Source organism: Setaria viridis, chromosome 4, assembly GCF_005286985.2.
Source record: "Setaria viridis chromosome 4, Setaria_viridis_v4.0, whole genome shotgun sequence".
Lineage (NCBI taxonomy): Eukaryota > Viridiplantae > Streptophyta > Magnoliopsida > Poales > Poaceae > Setaria > Setaria viridis.
In genome coordinates this window covers 6,927,574-6,945,361 of record NC_048266.2, presented here as the reverse complement: position 1 = coordinate 6,945,361, position 17,788 = coordinate 6,927,574, and the positions used below count along the sequence as shown (strand labels likewise).

General features: G+C 44.7%; 2 protein-coding genes and 1 long non-coding RNA gene across 4 annotated transcripts; 2 read left to right on the top strand and 1 right to left on the bottom strand.

Moving 5' to 3' along the window:
* Positions 1 to 1,087: 1,087 nt before the first annotated feature.
* On the bottom strand, positions 1,088 to 2,907 carry LOC117852233 (uncharacterized). Of its 2 annotated transcripts, XR_004639800.2 has the most exons (3): positions 2,404 to 2,748; positions 1,584 to 2,022; positions 1,088 to 1,493 (listed from the first exon to the last, which is right to left on the bottom strand). It is a non-coding gene; the product is annotated as an uncharacterized lncRNA (long non-coding RNA). The 2 variants fall into 2 exon arrangements; XR_004639799.2 differs by having other exon boundaries at positions 1,584 to 2,907.
* Positions 2,908 to 3,268: 361 nt separating this feature from the next.
* Positions 3,269 to 6,465, top strand: LOC117852232 (uncharacterized). Its single transcript, XM_034734237.2, has 6 exons — positions 3,269 to 3,539; positions 3,636 to 3,686; positions 3,845 to 3,896; positions 3,992 to 4,050; positions 4,957 to 5,002; positions 6,033 to 6,465. The coding sequence occupies exons 1-6, from the start codon at positions 3,411 to 3,413 to the stop codon at positions 6,170 to 6,172; spliced, it is 477 nt and encodes a 158-aa protein (XP_034590128.1). The 5' UTR covers positions 3,269 to 3,410; the 3' UTR covers positions 6,173 to 6,465.
* Positions 6,466 to 14,880: 8,415 nt separating this feature from the next.
* On the top strand, positions 14,881 to 16,134 carry LOC117853100 (uncharacterized). Its single transcript, XM_034735464.2, has one exon. It carries the CDS (start codon positions 15,182 to 15,184, stop codon positions 15,977 to 15,979), a length of 798 nt encoding a protein of 265 aa, XP_034591355.1. The 5' UTR covers positions 14,881 to 15,181; the 3' UTR covers positions 15,980 to 16,134.
* Positions 16,135 to 17,788: the final 1,654 nt, after the last annotated feature.

Sequence of the window (17,788 nt, the reverse complement as noted above, 5' to 3'; positions counted from 1 at the left end):
TCAGAAACAAGGATCTGAGAAGGAAAGTTTAAAAACCCATGCCGCACGTATCTCACGGAAGGCAACATCTATTGCATTGAAGAGTTCAAAGTCAAAATAACTTTTTGATCTTTGGGAGAAAGCCATGGATAAGTTGGATTTGGATGCAGATAAAAGATGGAAGAAAAATTCAATGAGCCTCCTCTTGTTTCAGCTGACTTCACAACAGATACATTTAAAGACACAATATCGTTTAGAGTTCCTGAGGTGGTAAAAGGTGCAAAGAGTAAACGAGGGACCATCTCCCTTGAAAAGAATACAGGCAAGAAGAAAAAAGTGCTAAAAAGAAAGCCATTGATTGTACCAATTCTAGCATTATTGTTTTATTCTATGCTTGTATTATTAACTATATGTGTTTGACTGTAGGAGAAGAATCAAATAATGTAGTGGAAAATAGTTATGAAGGTGCTGGTCCAGATAAATTCAGATAAATTTATTGTAAGACTTTTGACTTCGACTGCATTTATTTTTCATATTTATTTGCTTACATACTATTTTTATGAACATTTTCATATTCTATGACAGGACCTAAATGATGGTAGCATTAATGCTAACAGTATAATGCCACACTTTAATATGCACGGGAATTCTTCTGTCATGAGTGTTCCATATATTAGAGGAGGATACACAAGTCTCTTACTTAGGGTTGATCAAGCTGCCATAATGCAGCTGCCTACTAGAAAATTGGATTTTGATGGACCAACAAATAAACAAATTATGTAACCTTGTTGTGTTAGAGCAGAAATTTATTTTTACTGATGCTTATTTTTCATCTAAGCTGTGTCGGTTGGGACATGTGAACTTATTTATATTATTTTAGAAGAACCAACCATTTATAGGATCATATAATTTGTTTTTTCCGATTACCATATTGCACTCTGTTCTGCTGTCATTTTTCTTCTTCTTTTATACCACATAAGAGGATTACTGAACCAGATTCACACATTAAGACAATATATATTTTTTCCAACACATCCAAATAAGGCATGCGTGTTTATATTTTGCAACAAGTCAGAGATAATTTTTTTAACATAACCATCGCATTCCAGAATTTGAAACATCCATATATATTTCATATCAAAAGAAAAAGTGATACATTGATCATATCAAGAAAAGGTGATATACTGATCATCTCTGTACATCTGTGATTACTACAAAGTACAAACTACAACATCAAACATTCACACTCCGGACTGCTCCAAGAACTTGACTTCCAACTAGGTGGTAAGCTCGATCTCGTGGAGGACAATATCAATGCAGACTAAGCTAGTCCAGGAGCTCTGATGGTACCAGAATCGATCAGAGCATCAGTTTGTTCAGGGGGCGTGCTGACATCAGGTTCTATATATGTGTGCATTTTGGCACATCTCTTCTAATTCTGTCCTCCTTTTCTTGACAATTTCCTTCAGTATGCTGGTTTTTAGTTTTGGTAACCTCTCAACTTCAGCTTCCATCTGCATGACAAATTAAAACCTGAATGATTACAGTAGGCTGTGAACAACGTTTAAAGACCAGAATAGTGAACACCAACAAAGAGGTTAAACCTTCTCAATTTTTTCCTAGGAGAGAACGCCAGGTGATGTGATTCCCTCCGGTAATATGAGACTGCTCATTACTTTGCTAAATTGCCGCTTCTCTTCTTCAGGCGAATCCATAAGCTTCCAGAGTTGGCACAGTGATTCCATGGTTTCTCTCATCTGTCAGCAATGGACCATTTGAAATTTTTATTATAAACAATTGACATCAACTTAAAACCGGGAAGAAAGGATTGTGGATTCGAGGCTTCCGTTCTGCTTTTAGCTTGGATATAGTACTAGCAAGGCCCTCCAGTGCGCTACTGCTGATGTTTCTGGATTGCTCAACACCATTCTGATGTAAACTAGGATGAACTTCATTTACAGTACTTCCAAAATCGATTCCAAGGACTCCACATAAAGAGTGCACTTCATTTATATACTCCAGAACCTTGCGAAGGCGCTGAGACTGAAAAATTTCAAACAAGGATAAGAAGTAAATATAAAGCACCGGCAAACATTGGAAGTTGCTTGCATTCCAAAAAGAGCTAAAAGCGCTCCTAGCTGCAGAGAGTTGGACAAACTTCAACTCTATAGAATGAAATCACTCCTTTTGAAAGTATACACAGAACATTAAAACTATATATTTGTCTAAGTGAAAATATGAAAAAAGTTTAAATGACCAAATATTCTTTAGTGTTAGCTCTTTCCTTTTCTAGAACACACAGAAGACGCACCTATGCTAACACTACCTACCAGAAGTCCCACACTAATTAATTGCAAAATCTTCAGAAAAGCAGAGAGGCATATTCAGGATGTAATACAAGACGGCATATTCAGGATGTAATACAGGACGGAGGCCGGCGGGGGCAGCCGGCGGCGGACGACGGAGGAAGACGGCGGCAGACGAGGGAGGTGGCAGCAGGGGTGGCCGTCGGGCTCAAGGGTGGTGGAGGCGGGCGGCGGCGGATGACGGAGGAAGATGGCGGCGGACGAGGGAGGACGGCGGCGGCGAATGACGGAGGATGGAGGATCGAATTTTTTTTCCGAGGACGGTGGCGGCGGACGAGTGGATAAGGCGTGGCGGATAGGCAGATGGAGGCGAGCTGAGCCAGCGGCCGTTGGAGACAGCCGAGCGAGCGAGCGAGCCTACGTTGGAGCCCCGAGCGTGCGAGATCGTTCCAGGCAGAGTCCCACGCGCGAGTGTCGATCTGCTGGAGTCTCCACGCGGCAGAAATCGTGAGGAGGTCATCACGCGGAGGACTGTGGAGGCCGTTTCTATGCAATTTTTTTCCCGACCGCAAGTTAGATAGCAGAACTGGGCGCCACAATGGTGACATGAAATACATAGAAAATGTGCCACGACCTAAACTTAGTCACCATTCAAGCAGTGTTCAAAAATTAGATGGCACGCCACACCTTTATAGCTTGGTAAGATGCATCGAATAGGTAGTCTTCATGTCATAAGAATTAACGCAAGAGTGGAAGGATATTTAGCCGGTTAGAGCACATGAGTAGCATCTAGCATGCTAGAGTTTGATTGGGCTACTGACTTGAGTAAAAAAAAGAATTAATACAAAAATCATAGAAACATATATTTATTGAGAATCGCAAAACCCTGATGAAGGTCATAAAAACGTAAAATCGGAGTGCATAATCGTGATTTTATTTAACCCTGGCAACCGACATATATAACCCAGCGGCCCAGCCCCCTGGACCGCCGGCGCGGGTCCATCCAAGCCACGACCAGAGTCCAGAAACCCACCCCGCAGCCCGCAGCCCAGCGCGACTCATCGAGACGACGCCTCCGACTCTCCCCCGAGCAGCAGCGGCGGCGGCGCAAGCCTCTCCTCCGGTATGGGGACGCGGGAGGTGTACGAGGAGAAGCTCCGCAGCGGCGCGCATCTCCACCGCGACCCCACCATCAACCCCGGCCTCGGCTCGCCCCGCTGCCCGCGATGCCTCTCCCTCCTCAACCCCACCGCGGTGCGTCTCACCCCCTTCCCCCCTTCCTCTCCCGATTCCTCCCCGCCTTTCGTTCGCGGCGTTCCTTCTGACCCGTTCTTCTGTTCCGCGGCGCAGGGAGAGGGGGACTGGGCCATCACCTCCGTCCTGCACGACGCCACCGCCGTGGTAACCACGAGATCCCCTTCCCGCTCTCTCGATCGCTGATGCTTAGGTTCGCGGTCACGCGGCTCCGAGATCCGTGTGTCCTTTGGTGTTATTGCCTGGGGGAAATTGTTGCTAACTTGTGTGCGATTTTTGTTGTCCTGGTTATGCTGTTATTGTAGGCTGGTTCCGGCGCCGGCGCATTGCTCAGTGCTGTGCACGGGTTTAACACAGGTATCGCGCGGTACCTTGTTTGATTCTGGGGTTGAATCAGTAGGCAGTCCGGTGTCCAGAAATTTGAGATTATTTTGCTGTTTCCTTTGGAACAGGGATCCCTTTTGTCCAGAAACATGTGAAGGGGCCGAAGTGGCTGCAGTTGCTCGTTGGGGTAAGTTTTCGTTTTTTATTTGCTGAAGTTCATATATTAGTACTTCATACATGCTTTATTGTTATCTATATCTGGTAGCTTTCTTCTTTTCCATGAGATTGATTTAGAAGTCTGGTTCGATATCTAACATGTCTGAAGTCTAAGCTCTGAACACAATTGTATTACTTAGACATGTATAGCAGGAAATTATCCGGTGTTAGGCAATACAAAGATCTTTGGTGAACAATTTATCACCGACAAAACTGTACTTGTTTCTGATTGTGGAATCAACTTTGACAAAGGTAGGTTAGTAGGGAATATGTGCAGTATGACCTGGTTGCTCAAAAAGGTCAATGTGTGCTTTTCTTTTTACTGAAAGTATGTAATGTTTGAGGTGATAGGGTGCTTGATCCAAAGAAAACTAAGAGTATGTTGCTACGCACCCAGACATAAAGCTCAACTGAACTCCAAACTGGGATGTAATATGTTGCTACGCACCCAGACATAAAACTCAACTGAACTCCAAACTGGGATGTAAGCAGCTGCATTTAAAAGTATGAATAGAGTGTTGTAGGATTCTTGAAAAACAGTGTAGCTGAAAGCAAAGAAATAGTCAAAGTCAGATCTTTGATTGCCTACATAGTTTCTTTGATAGAAACTTGGGACTGAGGACCTTGAACAGGGCAATCTACACATTAGGTTTTATATTTTAATCAACCTTCTTAACACAAATTCAGGTTTGGCTATGAGATTATTGGTATTGTGGCATCATGGACTTTGCAACTTGCTTTGAACATTTGCTGTCCTATGTTTCAGTGGCAATCACTAATAAATTCTGTAGACTTTGTGATCTGTATGGCTATAGAAGTTTGAGTAAGGATGCGTTTTTACATTTTATTCACTTTGGAAATTGTTACTTTTGTGCAGGTGCCACCACTGCTGTTGTTCTCAGGTGCCAGTGCTGTGTTTGGTGGTAAGGCTCCAATAAATATACTTGTTTCTAGCTCTCTAGAATTTTTTGCACAGGTTACTTGACCTTTTTGTAATCTAATTATTAAACCAATGCTTCATATATAGAGAGACTGGAGAGCTATGCTTGAAAATATGAACAAAAAAAGTGGATGTGTTTCGGCTACAGGGGTACAGAAACAGAAATTATATATGCAGTAGAAAGGATTGTCTAAGGGTTGGATTAGAAGTGGTCTGCTTTTCCTGTCAAAACACGACTAGAACCTCTCCATAAATATTTTCCTATACATATTATAAATAAACGATGCAAAGTTAGTAGGCACCCATGTCCTATTCTTTCCAGATCCCTCAATCCAGCCATGTGTGCCTAAAAGTATTTCAGTTTAACTAGGACCGGCTGTTCAACAAATACTGGCTTGCAAACGTCATGGTTTATTGTTATATGAGATAAATCAAGTGTTCATATCCAAACAAAGCAAGTTATAACATAGCTTTTGTGTAGTTGTTCAGGTCAAAATACAGTGTGAAGTTCCTTCTACAGTTATTTCAAATCTTGGCCTCCATGAAGTGTTCTATTTAGTGCTTCCATATTCTTGGTTATCCAGTTGAACATGATTTGCTATTCTGAAAGCATGGCAAGAATGTCAGGTGCGATGCCAACGTTTGCTAGCACAACTAGGTTAGCTACCTTGAACAAACGGGGACGATGGAAATTATAAATTTGTATAGTTGACATAGATTTTGTAGAGCTAAAGTATGGATCTGTATGTTAGCCAACCTGATCAGGGTATTTCCTCAAGTAAGGGATGCAAAACTGGAACTGTCCTGGGCTTCCAGCTCAGTGCAGAAGTTCTCTCTCTTCAATGTCTTATACTCCTGTGGCTAAGACATCAGACATGTCATATCCAACGTAGCAAATCTGCCTTCATATCATCTTTTCTCGAGACATATCATGCATGTGGTTTGACACTTAAAACTCGAAAATGTCTTTACTGCCTAGTCCCTGGTATCTAATGATCTGTTACTTATTGCAGCATATGCACTTCCAAGGTTTGCTCAGCTCACTGTGACTTCTTACTATGCGGCATCAAGCGGCTCTCACTATGCGGTTTCCCAGATCACCCGCCAAATCGAAAGCACCCATTTCTCAGAATCTGACGAGAAATCTAGATGAGTTGTTGCCTTGTTGGTAGTCAGTGTGTTCCATTGGTGCCATGTACATGGTATATATGAGTAGTAGAGATTACTGCTGCTGTTGCCTTGTTGCAGTACAGTATTAGTATTGCTGTGTTCCAGACACTGATAAGTAGGATCATATAGTTTTGCTTCTCATGCCACGTTAAAATTAAAGTTGTGTTGGTAAAATCGCATTCAGCTACGAATTGTGATTGAAGAGAACCGAGATGATTATAGTAAGAATACGCAGTGAATTGTAAAAAGCAGTACACTATTTGCAGTCGAGAACAACACCTGTGCGTTACTATGAAACCATTAATTATTCACGAACCATCTATGGATACCACTGACGGGTACGGAGCACATAATTGCAATTTGCATATGGCTAGTTACGGTGGCTGATCTATTTCAATTTGGATAACAAATACAGACCAAACCCTAATTTTTTCTTGATCAAATTAACAAAATCGACGCCCAGGGCAAGTTGGCTGGAGAAGCTACGCCGGCGGGATCCCGATGTGGTACCACAGCGCCGCCGCCGCCTCCTTATCCCGTATCTTGGGCGCGCAGGTACGACTCCCACCACTGCAGGAACTGCTGCGTCCGCCGCCTCCTCCTGCTGCTGATCGCGAGGACCACCGCCATCACCGGAAGCGGCTGCGGCGGCGGCGGCGGCGTAGTCTCCCCTCCATCGTCTTCTTCGATCGCGAGATCGTCGCCGCCGCCGTCGTGCGTGGCCGTGCCGCCGCCGCCCATTCTCTCCGGCGCCTAGGGCCTAGGTTCAATTACTCAACCAACAACTGGGTCGCCAGACGCGTGTCACGTTTTATAAGGCACGTACGTTCGCGCGCGTGGCTGTGGGTTCGATCCGGAATCGAACCGGCGCCGCCCGGCTCTAGTTTTCCTCGGCTTTAGCGAGTGAGCGAGTCTTGGCCGTTTTGTCCTACTCGACAGGCGACATGCATGACATCACATCATCTCTGGATGTGTGTGCGTCTTTGCACTGAATTCCTCGATCAACCGCTCGACGTCCGTGCGTACGATGCAACCGCGTCTTGTTCTTGGTACGCACGACGGAGCAGGTTAAAGGCCAACCATCAAGATGCCGGCGGTGAAGACGGATCGATCGCACGTATACGAGCGTACTACACCACACCCTCCAACAGTCAATTGAGAACAAAGAAAGCATTAGGTCGGGTAGTGTAAAAGCAAGCACGTACACGCACGTGCACCCTGTACGTCTACGTGTACGCGTCGTCAATATGGCACTACGTACGTAGCACTTGCCTATCCCATCGGCAGTGCATCTCTGACACCGCGTCGAAGCTGAGAGTAGTACTGTAATGACGATGATGATGGTGTCAGTGAGATCTGCGAAGACGACGACAGAGCCACACACAGCACGTGCATCAACTGGCACGTACAAAATTTTCATGCCAGCTGACCTAAGCCCCGGCGTGCAGGGCGTACTATACGTGTATGTACGCGGGCGCAGCATGCATGTGTGGGTGCACGCGCTACACCGCGAGAGAGCGGCGGGCGCCGTGCAGGCCTGCTGGTGACCTGGGGCTGGGTGATGAGGACGTGATCTCGAGGGACACACGCATGTGGTCTGGATGTACGCGTACGTCCGACTCCGATCAGATCCTAGCCGCCCGGGCCCCTTCTCTTGTTGACGTACGTACCAGCGCTAACCCACGATCGACAGCCACCTAGTGAGCCCGGTACTGCACTACTGGGTTCGGTCGGGTCGGAGAGTACGTATATTGGTCCGATCGATGGCGTACTCCCTCCGTTCCAAACTGGGAGTGGTTCCAAATTGGTATTTTAACTTTTCTAGATGCATAATTGCCCTCAGCAACGGTAAAAACTCTGCCACGGTGGCGACGGAGCACCTTGGCGCGGCCGGCGAGGGCGCGAGCGAGACGAGGCGAGGCAGAAAGGGTTGCAGGGGGCTTCCGCTACGATTGGGGAGGAGGGCACGTTGATCCATCCTGTCGTGGCCAGTGACTGGGCGAGACGGCGGGCGTCGGAGAAGTTGAGCCACGCGGTGGGGAAGCTCTGAAACGGGCGCATGCTGCTCAGGCGCGTTGGTCTCGGGAGAACCGGGGAAAAAGATTGTGGTCCACCATTCAGTCTCGGGTTCTCCACAGCTCCAAAATTGGAAGAACACTGCCTTTGGGACTTAGAAAGAACCGGCGGTTTTGGTTGGGTTTTTAGGGGTCGGGACTGAGAACCGGTCCTTAGGTGCTCAAGCTCAAGAAGCTGAGTCAGCGGGATTAGGGACTCAGCTTAAGATTTGCTTGGTTGATTAACCAAGGTCGTTACACTTTACCCCATGATCTTACACATATTGACAGAATTTTGGGTAAATATCGCCTTGTAGATCAAATGGACCGAAGACAACGACGAACGGGGGCAGGAAAGCCCCCTGGGCACCTCCAAGCCGATCGGCTTGGGAGGTTTCTCCCTCGTTTGGTGCTCCGCTTCGCGTGGCTTCTTGTAAATCCAATTTTCTCTCCATTTTTCCTCCTCGTGGCGGCAGTGGATGGTGTTTACATGGTGTGTTCTCCTCTGTATCCAACTCTCCTTCCTTGAAGTCCATGAGGGGGTATTTGTAGTCTCTAATAGGCAGCGGATGTGGGTCGATATCGGTGAAAAAAAAACCTAAAGACCATCGTAGGCTTCACACTGAAGAAATGGGAGGTTGACTGGGCCCAAGAATGGGCCAGGCCGATCAGTCCAGTGGGTCCCAGGCCGATCACCCTTTCTGCTCCTCCTGATCCTCTCCTTCTTTGTGCTGGATTCCCTCGATGACCCATGTCCAAATATCCATTAAGCTCTTTATGCAAACCCTCTTGATTATGTCGTATTTCCTGTCATAATGCAATACACTCCAAAATAGAACACATATGCAATAATGGGATTATTTCAGGTTCCAAATGGTGGGTTGGTGTAAGATTAAGCATGAAAACACTAGTTAAATAGCACTAAAAGTATGTCAATAATGAGCGTCAATACTCACGCAGCCACTCTGCCTCACCAGTGACTGTATCTAAAGCAGTAAGTTCTACCTCCATGGTTGACCTCATCAAAATGGTCTGTTTGCAAGACATCCATGATATTGAACCACCTCCAAGGGTAAACACATACCCACTCGTGGCATAAAGCTCCTTAGCATTAGAAATCCAGCTCGAGTCACTATATCCCTCAAGCTCAAACACAGTTGGGTGCCTAGAATAGCGAATCCCATAACTCATAGTACCTACCAAGTAACACATTACCCTTTCAAATGCATGCCAATGATCAATATCCGGGTTTGATATGAACCTGCTCAATTTGCTCACAGCAAACGATATGTCGGATCTCTTTGCGCTAGCTAAGTACATGAGTGAACCGATAATCTGAGAGTATCTTAGTTGATCTTTCGTAATTTTCTTATTTTTTCGAAATATCACACTAGGATCATAAGGAGTTAGAGATGGCTTGCTGTCCACGTAGCTAAAATGGCTTAAGATCTTCTCCACAAAATCACTTCTTCTCAAAAAATTAGCTCTTGTAGAGATTCAGAATTGGGTGGAACTCTACCAAACACGACTTAGATGCTTCTAGAGTACCAACCCCGGTCCTGGTCCTGTCGTCTGTAAGCTGGATTAGCTAGTGTGTCAACGCATTGCCAAGTCACGCTCACTGGAAACCAAGGATTTTATATGGCTTATTACCCCGGCGGCATCCATCTATTGGACAACGTGAGCGTACACACGCTAGGAGTAAACGGGAGCATCAGCAGAGCTGCATGCCTGCATGAGTAGGATGATTATTCTAGACTTCCAGCGGACAAGTGCGTGCCCTCTAATTATATCCGTTTAGGTGTTTTTTTTTACTGTTTTTACGGTACTGCTGGGAGGTACCCAATTCAACCCCAAAATTATACTAGCTGCAAAGTATCTGAATATATCCATTGGAACGTGAAATTGTGTAACAAATAAATTATTTATTAAGCACACCATGGGGCATGCACGTGCGGGATAAAAATTTCGGACGAAATTTTGCGCATTTTATAAAATTTTAATCTTTTCGATCACGATTGAAATTACTATTCAATTACACCATTCACCGGAAGAGCCACCTTTTCAAATAAGGCTAAAAAATGAAAACAAAATTTAAAACCCTGTGCACGTACGTGTGTCCTCGATCTTTAGCATTTCTCAAAAGTTTGAGCCTTATTTCAATGCAATGGACTTAATTTCAGATTACGTACTTGCTTTTAGCATGCACCTTTTAAGGAACTTAGAGCTTCACCATCACACAAATAAGCTAGGAATTAACTTATTAGAATACCACTTCTCAAATTATGAATTTAGGTGATTTTTCTTGGATTTTTTTGGAATCCATCTTGAGATAAAATGGCTTTGGTAAAAACTCAAATACAGTGTTTCGGAAAAAATGTCAAAAACGTAAATAAGGCTACGAGTCACCAACAATATAATTGTCGGTGATTCCGCATTTCGGTGACAAGTCGTAATGGTCCTAGGAGCGATGGGAATTTCATTTTAGTGGGGTCAAAAAAAACCAAATTTCATTTTAGTGAGGTCCACAATAAACCCATGAATACAGCGGTGTCCACAATAGTGAGCCACCTTAGCGGGCCATCGGCCATGCCTTCTCCTGTGAGAGAAGGGGAATGAGGTGATATCTTCTCATATCGCTATATTTGTGTTCGCTCAAGCTGTTCACCTTCAAGATGATCATAAAAAATATAGGAAACAAACACAAAATTTTATGATTTTAAAAGATGTATTTTAGCTAATTAATTCTCAGCATATGTGTTATGGTGAAGTCAGCAAAGTTCTCTGTGAGCACATGCTAAAAATGAAGTACTTAATTTGACATTATGTTCAACGCACATAAATAAGGCACATGCATGCTCCATGCTGTGCTTAATCTTTCCAAACAGTTTCTGAATTATTGGATGGAAAATCCGGAAATGAGCTCAGGGGTTGGACCCGTGGCGTGCGTACGTATAGTATCAACCAGCGCGCGCGCATGACGCATCCATCATCATCAGCTGCGGAGCTGCGAGCGTACGCCCATACCCTGCCATTGCCGAAAACGAGGAGAGGGATCAGGCCGGCAAAACAGAGGACGAGCGTTAGTTCCCAAATTGGGAGTGGCAAAATTTTCATTGTGCTATAAATGTCCAACTGTAGCATTTCGTTTGTATTTGTAAATTATTATCCAAAATTGACTAATTAGGTTCAAAAGATTCGTCTCGCAAAGTACAACAAAACTGTGCAATTAGTTTTTGATTTCCATTTAGTACTCCATGCATGTACCGCAAGTTTAATGTGATGGGAAATCTTCTTTTTGCATAGTGCCAAAGTTGGGAAAGGGGGGAACTAAACAAGGCCTAAGAAGTAAGGGTGTTTGGATACCGAGGGCTAAACTTTAGCAGTGTCATATTGAATGTTCGAATGCTAATTAGGGGGACTAAATATGAGCTAATTATAAAACTAATTGCAGAACCCTGTGCTAATTCGCGAGACGATCTATTAAACATAATTAATCCATCATTAGCAAATGGTTACCGTATCACCGCATTGTCAAATCATGAATTAATTAGGCTTAATAGATTCATCTCGCGAATTAGATTCTATCTGTACAATTAGTTTTATAATTAGCCTATATTTAATACTTCTAATTAGTATAAAAATTCAATATGACAGATGCTAAATTTTAATAGGTCCAAACACCCTTTAACTTTGTTCCCATGCGCGCCCACGACAGTGTCCTGCGTATGTGCGTCGAGCAGCAGCCGCACGATGCCGGCCGTCCGGCTCCGGCCCCCGCGGCTCGTGCTGTATCCCGGAAGCAAGAACGTGCCGGCGGCCGGCCGGCCGGCCGGTGCTCCTCGATCAGACTCTGAATCCCCTGCTGTAACAGGCCAACTGCTCCTTCCGCGCCCGCGAACGGCGGCGATGTAGGTGGCCCGTCGGTCGGCAGACGGCTGTGATCACAAGTTGCACGGCGCGCGTATGAATGATAAGATCACGTTGCCGCTGCGTCGTTGCATGCGTGCTCCGAGTACCGTCGTCCGGCAGAAGTCCGGCTAACCGCCAGCAGGCACGAGCTTCTAGAGTTCACTCGAGAGTCAGGATGACTGTCGCAGAAAGATGGGAACAGAGGAGTTGGCAGGCAGTAACAAAGTCTGAAGTACCTGAATTACCGTCAGTCCTTACCATATGACGTACTGGCGCCGTGTAAATTGTTTCTCAGGATAATGATCTCCTTCAATTCCATTACATTCCAGCGCGAAGAAGTGGTACACGATGAGAATAGTTCACGCGGTTATGAGTAATTGGCGATTTCGGACTGGCCTAACCGATGCTTAGCTAGCTTTGACGACAATGCAGGCAGTTAATTGCTGCAGACCAAATAAAGCCGTCCGTCCGTCTGCGGACGGACGTGAGATGCTGACCGGGAGTACTGTAATTCACTGTGAGGTTTGCTTTGCTGGATCCACAGGATGCAATGCCGTTAGTACCACTGCATGAAAGTTTGGGAGAAATCATTGAGGGCCTTGGAGCATGCAGCTAAAGCGAGAGAGACAATTCAAGCGTGCATCGATCAGACGCGAAACGATGCATGCAACACACGTAGTTTGATCCCACGGAAAGGTTATTAATCCATGGGGCGCAGCACCAAGAATGATATGATGAACACTGATGATGATCAAAGACACGGACGACAAAAGGGAACTAGCAGAGTTCAGAGATTGTCAGAGCAATGTAAAGGCGAGCGAGGCCTTTAACAGCCATGCATACTTCTATGAGCACGTACAGGTACAGTGGCCTACCAAGAAATCATGGAATCATGGGACAAGTTACTGTAATGCTAACCTGTATAGCAGCAAGCAAACAAGCAATGAAGCCGCCAGCGCCCCAGCACCCAGCAACGTCCCCAGCCATCCCCAGCAGGACATGATCGGAGGACCACCTGCGGCGTAGTGATCAGTCAGTCAGTCTCACGCCATGCCCTGAAAACCATGCAATGCAAGCCCAGTCTCCTTACTTCGTGTTAAGAACCCCAACATGGTAGCATGCAGAGAGTGAGAGAGACACAGACAGTGCGGTGAGACGAGATCACAACATGCATGCCGCATTCACATCATACTACTTCAAACTTCATGTCTTCATGCCGCTGCTATCGATACCTGCTCCTCTGCATACTACAGAGCCAGCGAAAAAGCAAAACAAATGCAGCTTTATGTCCTGCTGGGATGCAAAGTGTTTTTGGAGTTTTAGAAAAGATACATGGTTTCGTCAACTACTTTGGCTTATGAAAAGTTAAGGGGGCATTTGGATGCTGCGAACAATGTGTTTAGGGTTTGAAAACTATGAGTTTTAGAAACTCCACTCCAAGCCCTGTTTTTTTTTTCTAAACTATAGTTATGCGCATCATCACTTGCATATACTTGAAGCAACAGTTCAAGACTTGCACCATGTTTGCCCTAGTTAATCCACCTTATCATAGGAAATTAGGAATCATCTCTAGTAATACTCCCTCCGTTCCAACGACCTACAATTTGGAACGGAGGGATTAATAGTTATCAAAATTCAAATGTGAGGTACACACAGTTTTACTGTATAAAGGGCCATCTGGGAGGTTCTATATGTGCAAGGTGACACCTTTTATTTCCTCAAATAGGTAAATACCCGTTTGGGATAAGTAGTGTAGTACTCCCTCCATCCCATAATATAGTTATGTTTAGACTTGTTCAAAATCAAATATTTTCAATTTTAACTACAAATAGCAAAATAATCATAGAGAATAATAATATAAAAATAATGTTAGTAGATTTATCATGAAACCCACTATTATACCATGTAATCTTTTCTATTTGAAATAAACTATTTGTTGGTTAAAGTTAAAAATGTTTGACTCAATTCACGAATATCAAAAGTTTTGGAAAAAAAAAATGGAAACCAACCCCAAGATACCTACCCACGCGGTGCGGGGTTGTTAGACACAAGTCTAATTCTTTTCGTGTGAAATACATGCGTTCATTTTTCTTGCTCCACACTTTAAATAAGTGATTTCCCTCTCGTGCACTGTTTTCTTATTGTCTCACCTAATTGGAAGTAGGCACTTTTCCCATTTTATTCATTTTTTTCTAAGCTTACATAATTATTGAGTTTTGCTATTTATCTGTTAGAATATTTTTTGAGACAAAATCTGTCAAAAATTTTCATGTTGCAAACATTGTCTTAGCTTATAAATTATGATGTTGCAAACATTATTATGTGATGTTTCAAAAATATTTCATGATTTTTGAGAAGGAAATATAAAAGGATTTTCTAATGTGGCAGATGCTATTTTGCGATGTATCAAACATTATCTCGCATATTGCATAGTACTTCATATTCTAGTAAAATAAAATATGAGTGGATAACTCCTGCAACATTGGAGAACAACGTTCACAATATTATAAAATTTAACAAATTTTACCCCTAAAAATCTACGGATAAATAGACAGTTCCATAATCATTTGGTGCAAAAATAGTATACAAATAGAAAAAAATTTATTTTCAAATATAGGAAGTTTAAGAAAAATCAAACTTTTTTAAAAAAATAAAAAAGTCATTAGCGGACCCCGACTACCGAGTCGCAGTGACAGCCGAGAGGACTGACACTAACACCACGGCACGGGCATATGCATGCACAGGTCGGCAGTGCCAGTGCGGTACGCGGCTGCCTTGGTGTAGTATCCGGCTGACTAGATGGTTAGCTTTTAATCAACGACCCGGCTGCTGTCACGTACTGTACTTCGGTCCCCCTCCTCTCATTGCAATGCTGCCAATGCAAATGCCCGGTCGCCCCTCTCGTCTCTCGGCCTTAAAACCACACCGGCACTAACCCCCAGCTTCAATTCCTGCACACACACCGTTGCTCACCGCCTCACTTCGCGCGGGCGACAGGATCGGAGCACTGCACCGCCGCCGTCGTCATGGCCGCGCCTCACGACGTGCACGGCGGCGTCGACTCGTTCGCGCAGCTACCGTTCATCCGCGCGCCGGCGACGAGCAGCAGGGACGCCACCATCCGCCTCTTCGGCCGCGACTTCTCCAACGAGCAGCAGGCGGCCGCGGCCCAGCTGCTGCTGCTGCGCAAGCAGCAGGAAGGCGACGCGGCCGGGGACGGCGGCGTCGTCGCCGGCGAGGCGGCGGCGGGGGAGAGGAAGTTCGAGTGCCACTACTGCTGCCGCAACTTCCCGACGTCGCAGGCCCTGGGCGGGCACCAGAACGCGCACAAGCGGGAGCGGCAGCACGCGCGGAGGGCGCACCTCGAGGCCACCTTCGCCGCGCACTGCGGCGCCGCCTACCTGCCGGGGGCGCACCTCTACGGCGCCCTCTTCGGCTACGGCGCCGCTGGCGGCCACACCGCGCTGCCGCCGGCGCACTACCCGGCCGTGTGGGCAGGCGCCGTGCCGGGAATGTATGGTGGCGGCGTGGGGTCCGTGCCGCCGCGGCCGACCGTGTACGGCGGCATGGCCGTGCCGCCGGGGATGTGGAGGCCGCCGCCAGCTGGGAGTGGCGCTTTTGGCGGCGCGGCCGCCCGGCTTGAGGGGCCAGACCCCGTGGGGTACGCGGAGATGGTTGGCAAGGACGACAAGGTGGCGATGAGCGCGGTGACGTCACTGCCGGCGTTGCCGTCATCGTGTTTGTCCGGTCAGTCGCCGGAGATGATTGGGAGACCTGAGTTGGGACACAAGGATGGCGTCTTAAGCTTGGACCTCTGTTTGTAATTCTCCTTCGAGTCGTTCTGCTTGTTTAGGTTGCTTCCCATTTTCTTTTATTTTCCTTTATTTCCATTTTATTCTTCTCCTTGTCCTTTTTTGTTTGTTTCGAGAGAGGTTTTACGTATGTTTCTTCAGCTATAAATTGCGACAGACTTTGATTAGCACTGTCGAATTATCTGTACTTTTCTTTAGGAAAAACCTAGCGCGCTGGGTCGCGCTCGCGCGGAACGCGCGGCCTGCTGCGGCCTTTTGTACTGCGGCGGCTAAGTACTTTTCATTTTCCTTTCCTCTTCTAAAATGTGATAACTTTCTTCTCAAATGTCTGTTTTCGATTCTATTTGCATCGCTGCATTTATTTTGATGACGTCTACAAAACTAGATCCATGATAGATATATTTTAATATATTTTTTATATTCTAGTAACTTATGCTGAATACATAATAGTTAGTTATGCATGAAGTGTGTAGCAACTTATGTATAAATCTATCATAATGTACATAAATTGCTATATTTTTTCACCCAATATAATTACGTATTTGAAGTATTTGTCTAATTTGTCTCTGTATATATGGATACATTAGCTCCAAAGAAGTTGTTACATTGACTCCGTGTGAGTTATAATTAATATAATATATAAGTTATCACATGTTCGCTATATAAATCGATACTAACAAGTGGACAACAATTCAGTTCTACCAGATATACAATACAAGTTAATACTATGGATAATATACATATAAGTTGCTATATTTCTAAATAGTTTGTATATAAGTTGCTGCTATGTATACAACACAAGTTGACACTTGCATAAAACGACTTTAAAATATATTTAATATGGGTCTAGTTTTATAGATCTCATAGCAAGAAACGCGATGCTTTAAACGGATATGAAAATGGACACTCGATGGAAGAATTATGCTCATTAAAAGAAAATACAACGATTTTCCCACGCTGATATCAGCGATGATCTAGGACAACTCTGCCAACCCGTGCTTTGCTCGTTTTATTTTATAATGACTCCACTCGTATAGTCTACTTGTTTCAGTTTTCAACTGCATGCATGTAGCAATATGTAATAAATAAACCGCATGCACGGAGCAGTATGTAATAATTAAGATCGTGAGATTGGTGGACTACGCGACGGGTCGCGGCTTAACGCACTCCTTTCTTTAGTTTAAGGTAAGCAAGCATGCAGTTGACTTTGATAATTTGGATTGGTATCCTATACTATGCGTTTCTTCTTCTTGTTGTTTTTTTTGGCTTGTTTTTATGTTATGGGAGGTGGAATAAAGCTGTCCCGGGCACACTGTTATTCAGTCATAGCGGCTACGTCCTGTACCTTCTAAACATATTTTGACCAAATTTAATTGTTTTCCCCTGAATTTCAGTCAACGAACTTTCATTAAAAGCAAGTTTTTTTGCCCACTGTATCAACACAAGTGGGGATAAAATTATCTGCCAAAAAAGTTTAACATTGATCCTTAGCCTTCAGGAAGCAATAGCTTCTTATTAATTACTAGTTTTGCAATCTCAGCTTCTATTTTCACCAATCTACTGGGAGATCATGTCACTGATTTTGCATTGGCAGCATTTGTATTCTTTTTCTTTGGAAAAGATGGATGCGGAAGCTGTACGCACCAAAACAAAATCCATGTGTGTTTCCCTATTTTTTTTTCTCAAGGTATGAAAAGAAATCAACGGCCAGTCATCGAGAATGGAGATGCATAGGAAAAAAATTGGTCAATTTTCACAAAGTCCGAAAATATGCTCGAAAATCCTCTCTTTTTTTTTTAAAAAAAAGATAGAGATGTGCAC

What these genes read in the sequence shown, in the direction of transcription:
- LOC117852232 (XM_034734237.2), top strand. Translation starts at nt 3,411, where the DNA reads ATGGGGACGCGGGAGGTGTACGAGGAGAAGCTCCGCAGCGGCGCGCAT. An exon ending in TGCACGACGCCACCGCCGTG is followed by an intron (nt 3,687 to 3,844) that starts GTAACCACGAGA and finishes CTGTTATTGTAG; the next exon opens with GCTGGTTCCGGCGCCGGCGC. An exon ending in TGCCAGTGCTGTGTTTGGTG is followed by an intron (nt 5,003 to 6,032) that starts GTAAGGCTCCAA and finishes TACTTATTGCAG; the next exon opens with CATATGCACTTCCAAGGTTT.
- LOC117853100 (XM_034735464.2), top strand. Translation starts at nt 15,182, where the DNA reads ATGGCCGCGCCTCACGACGTGCACGGCGGCGTCGACTCGTTCGCGCAG.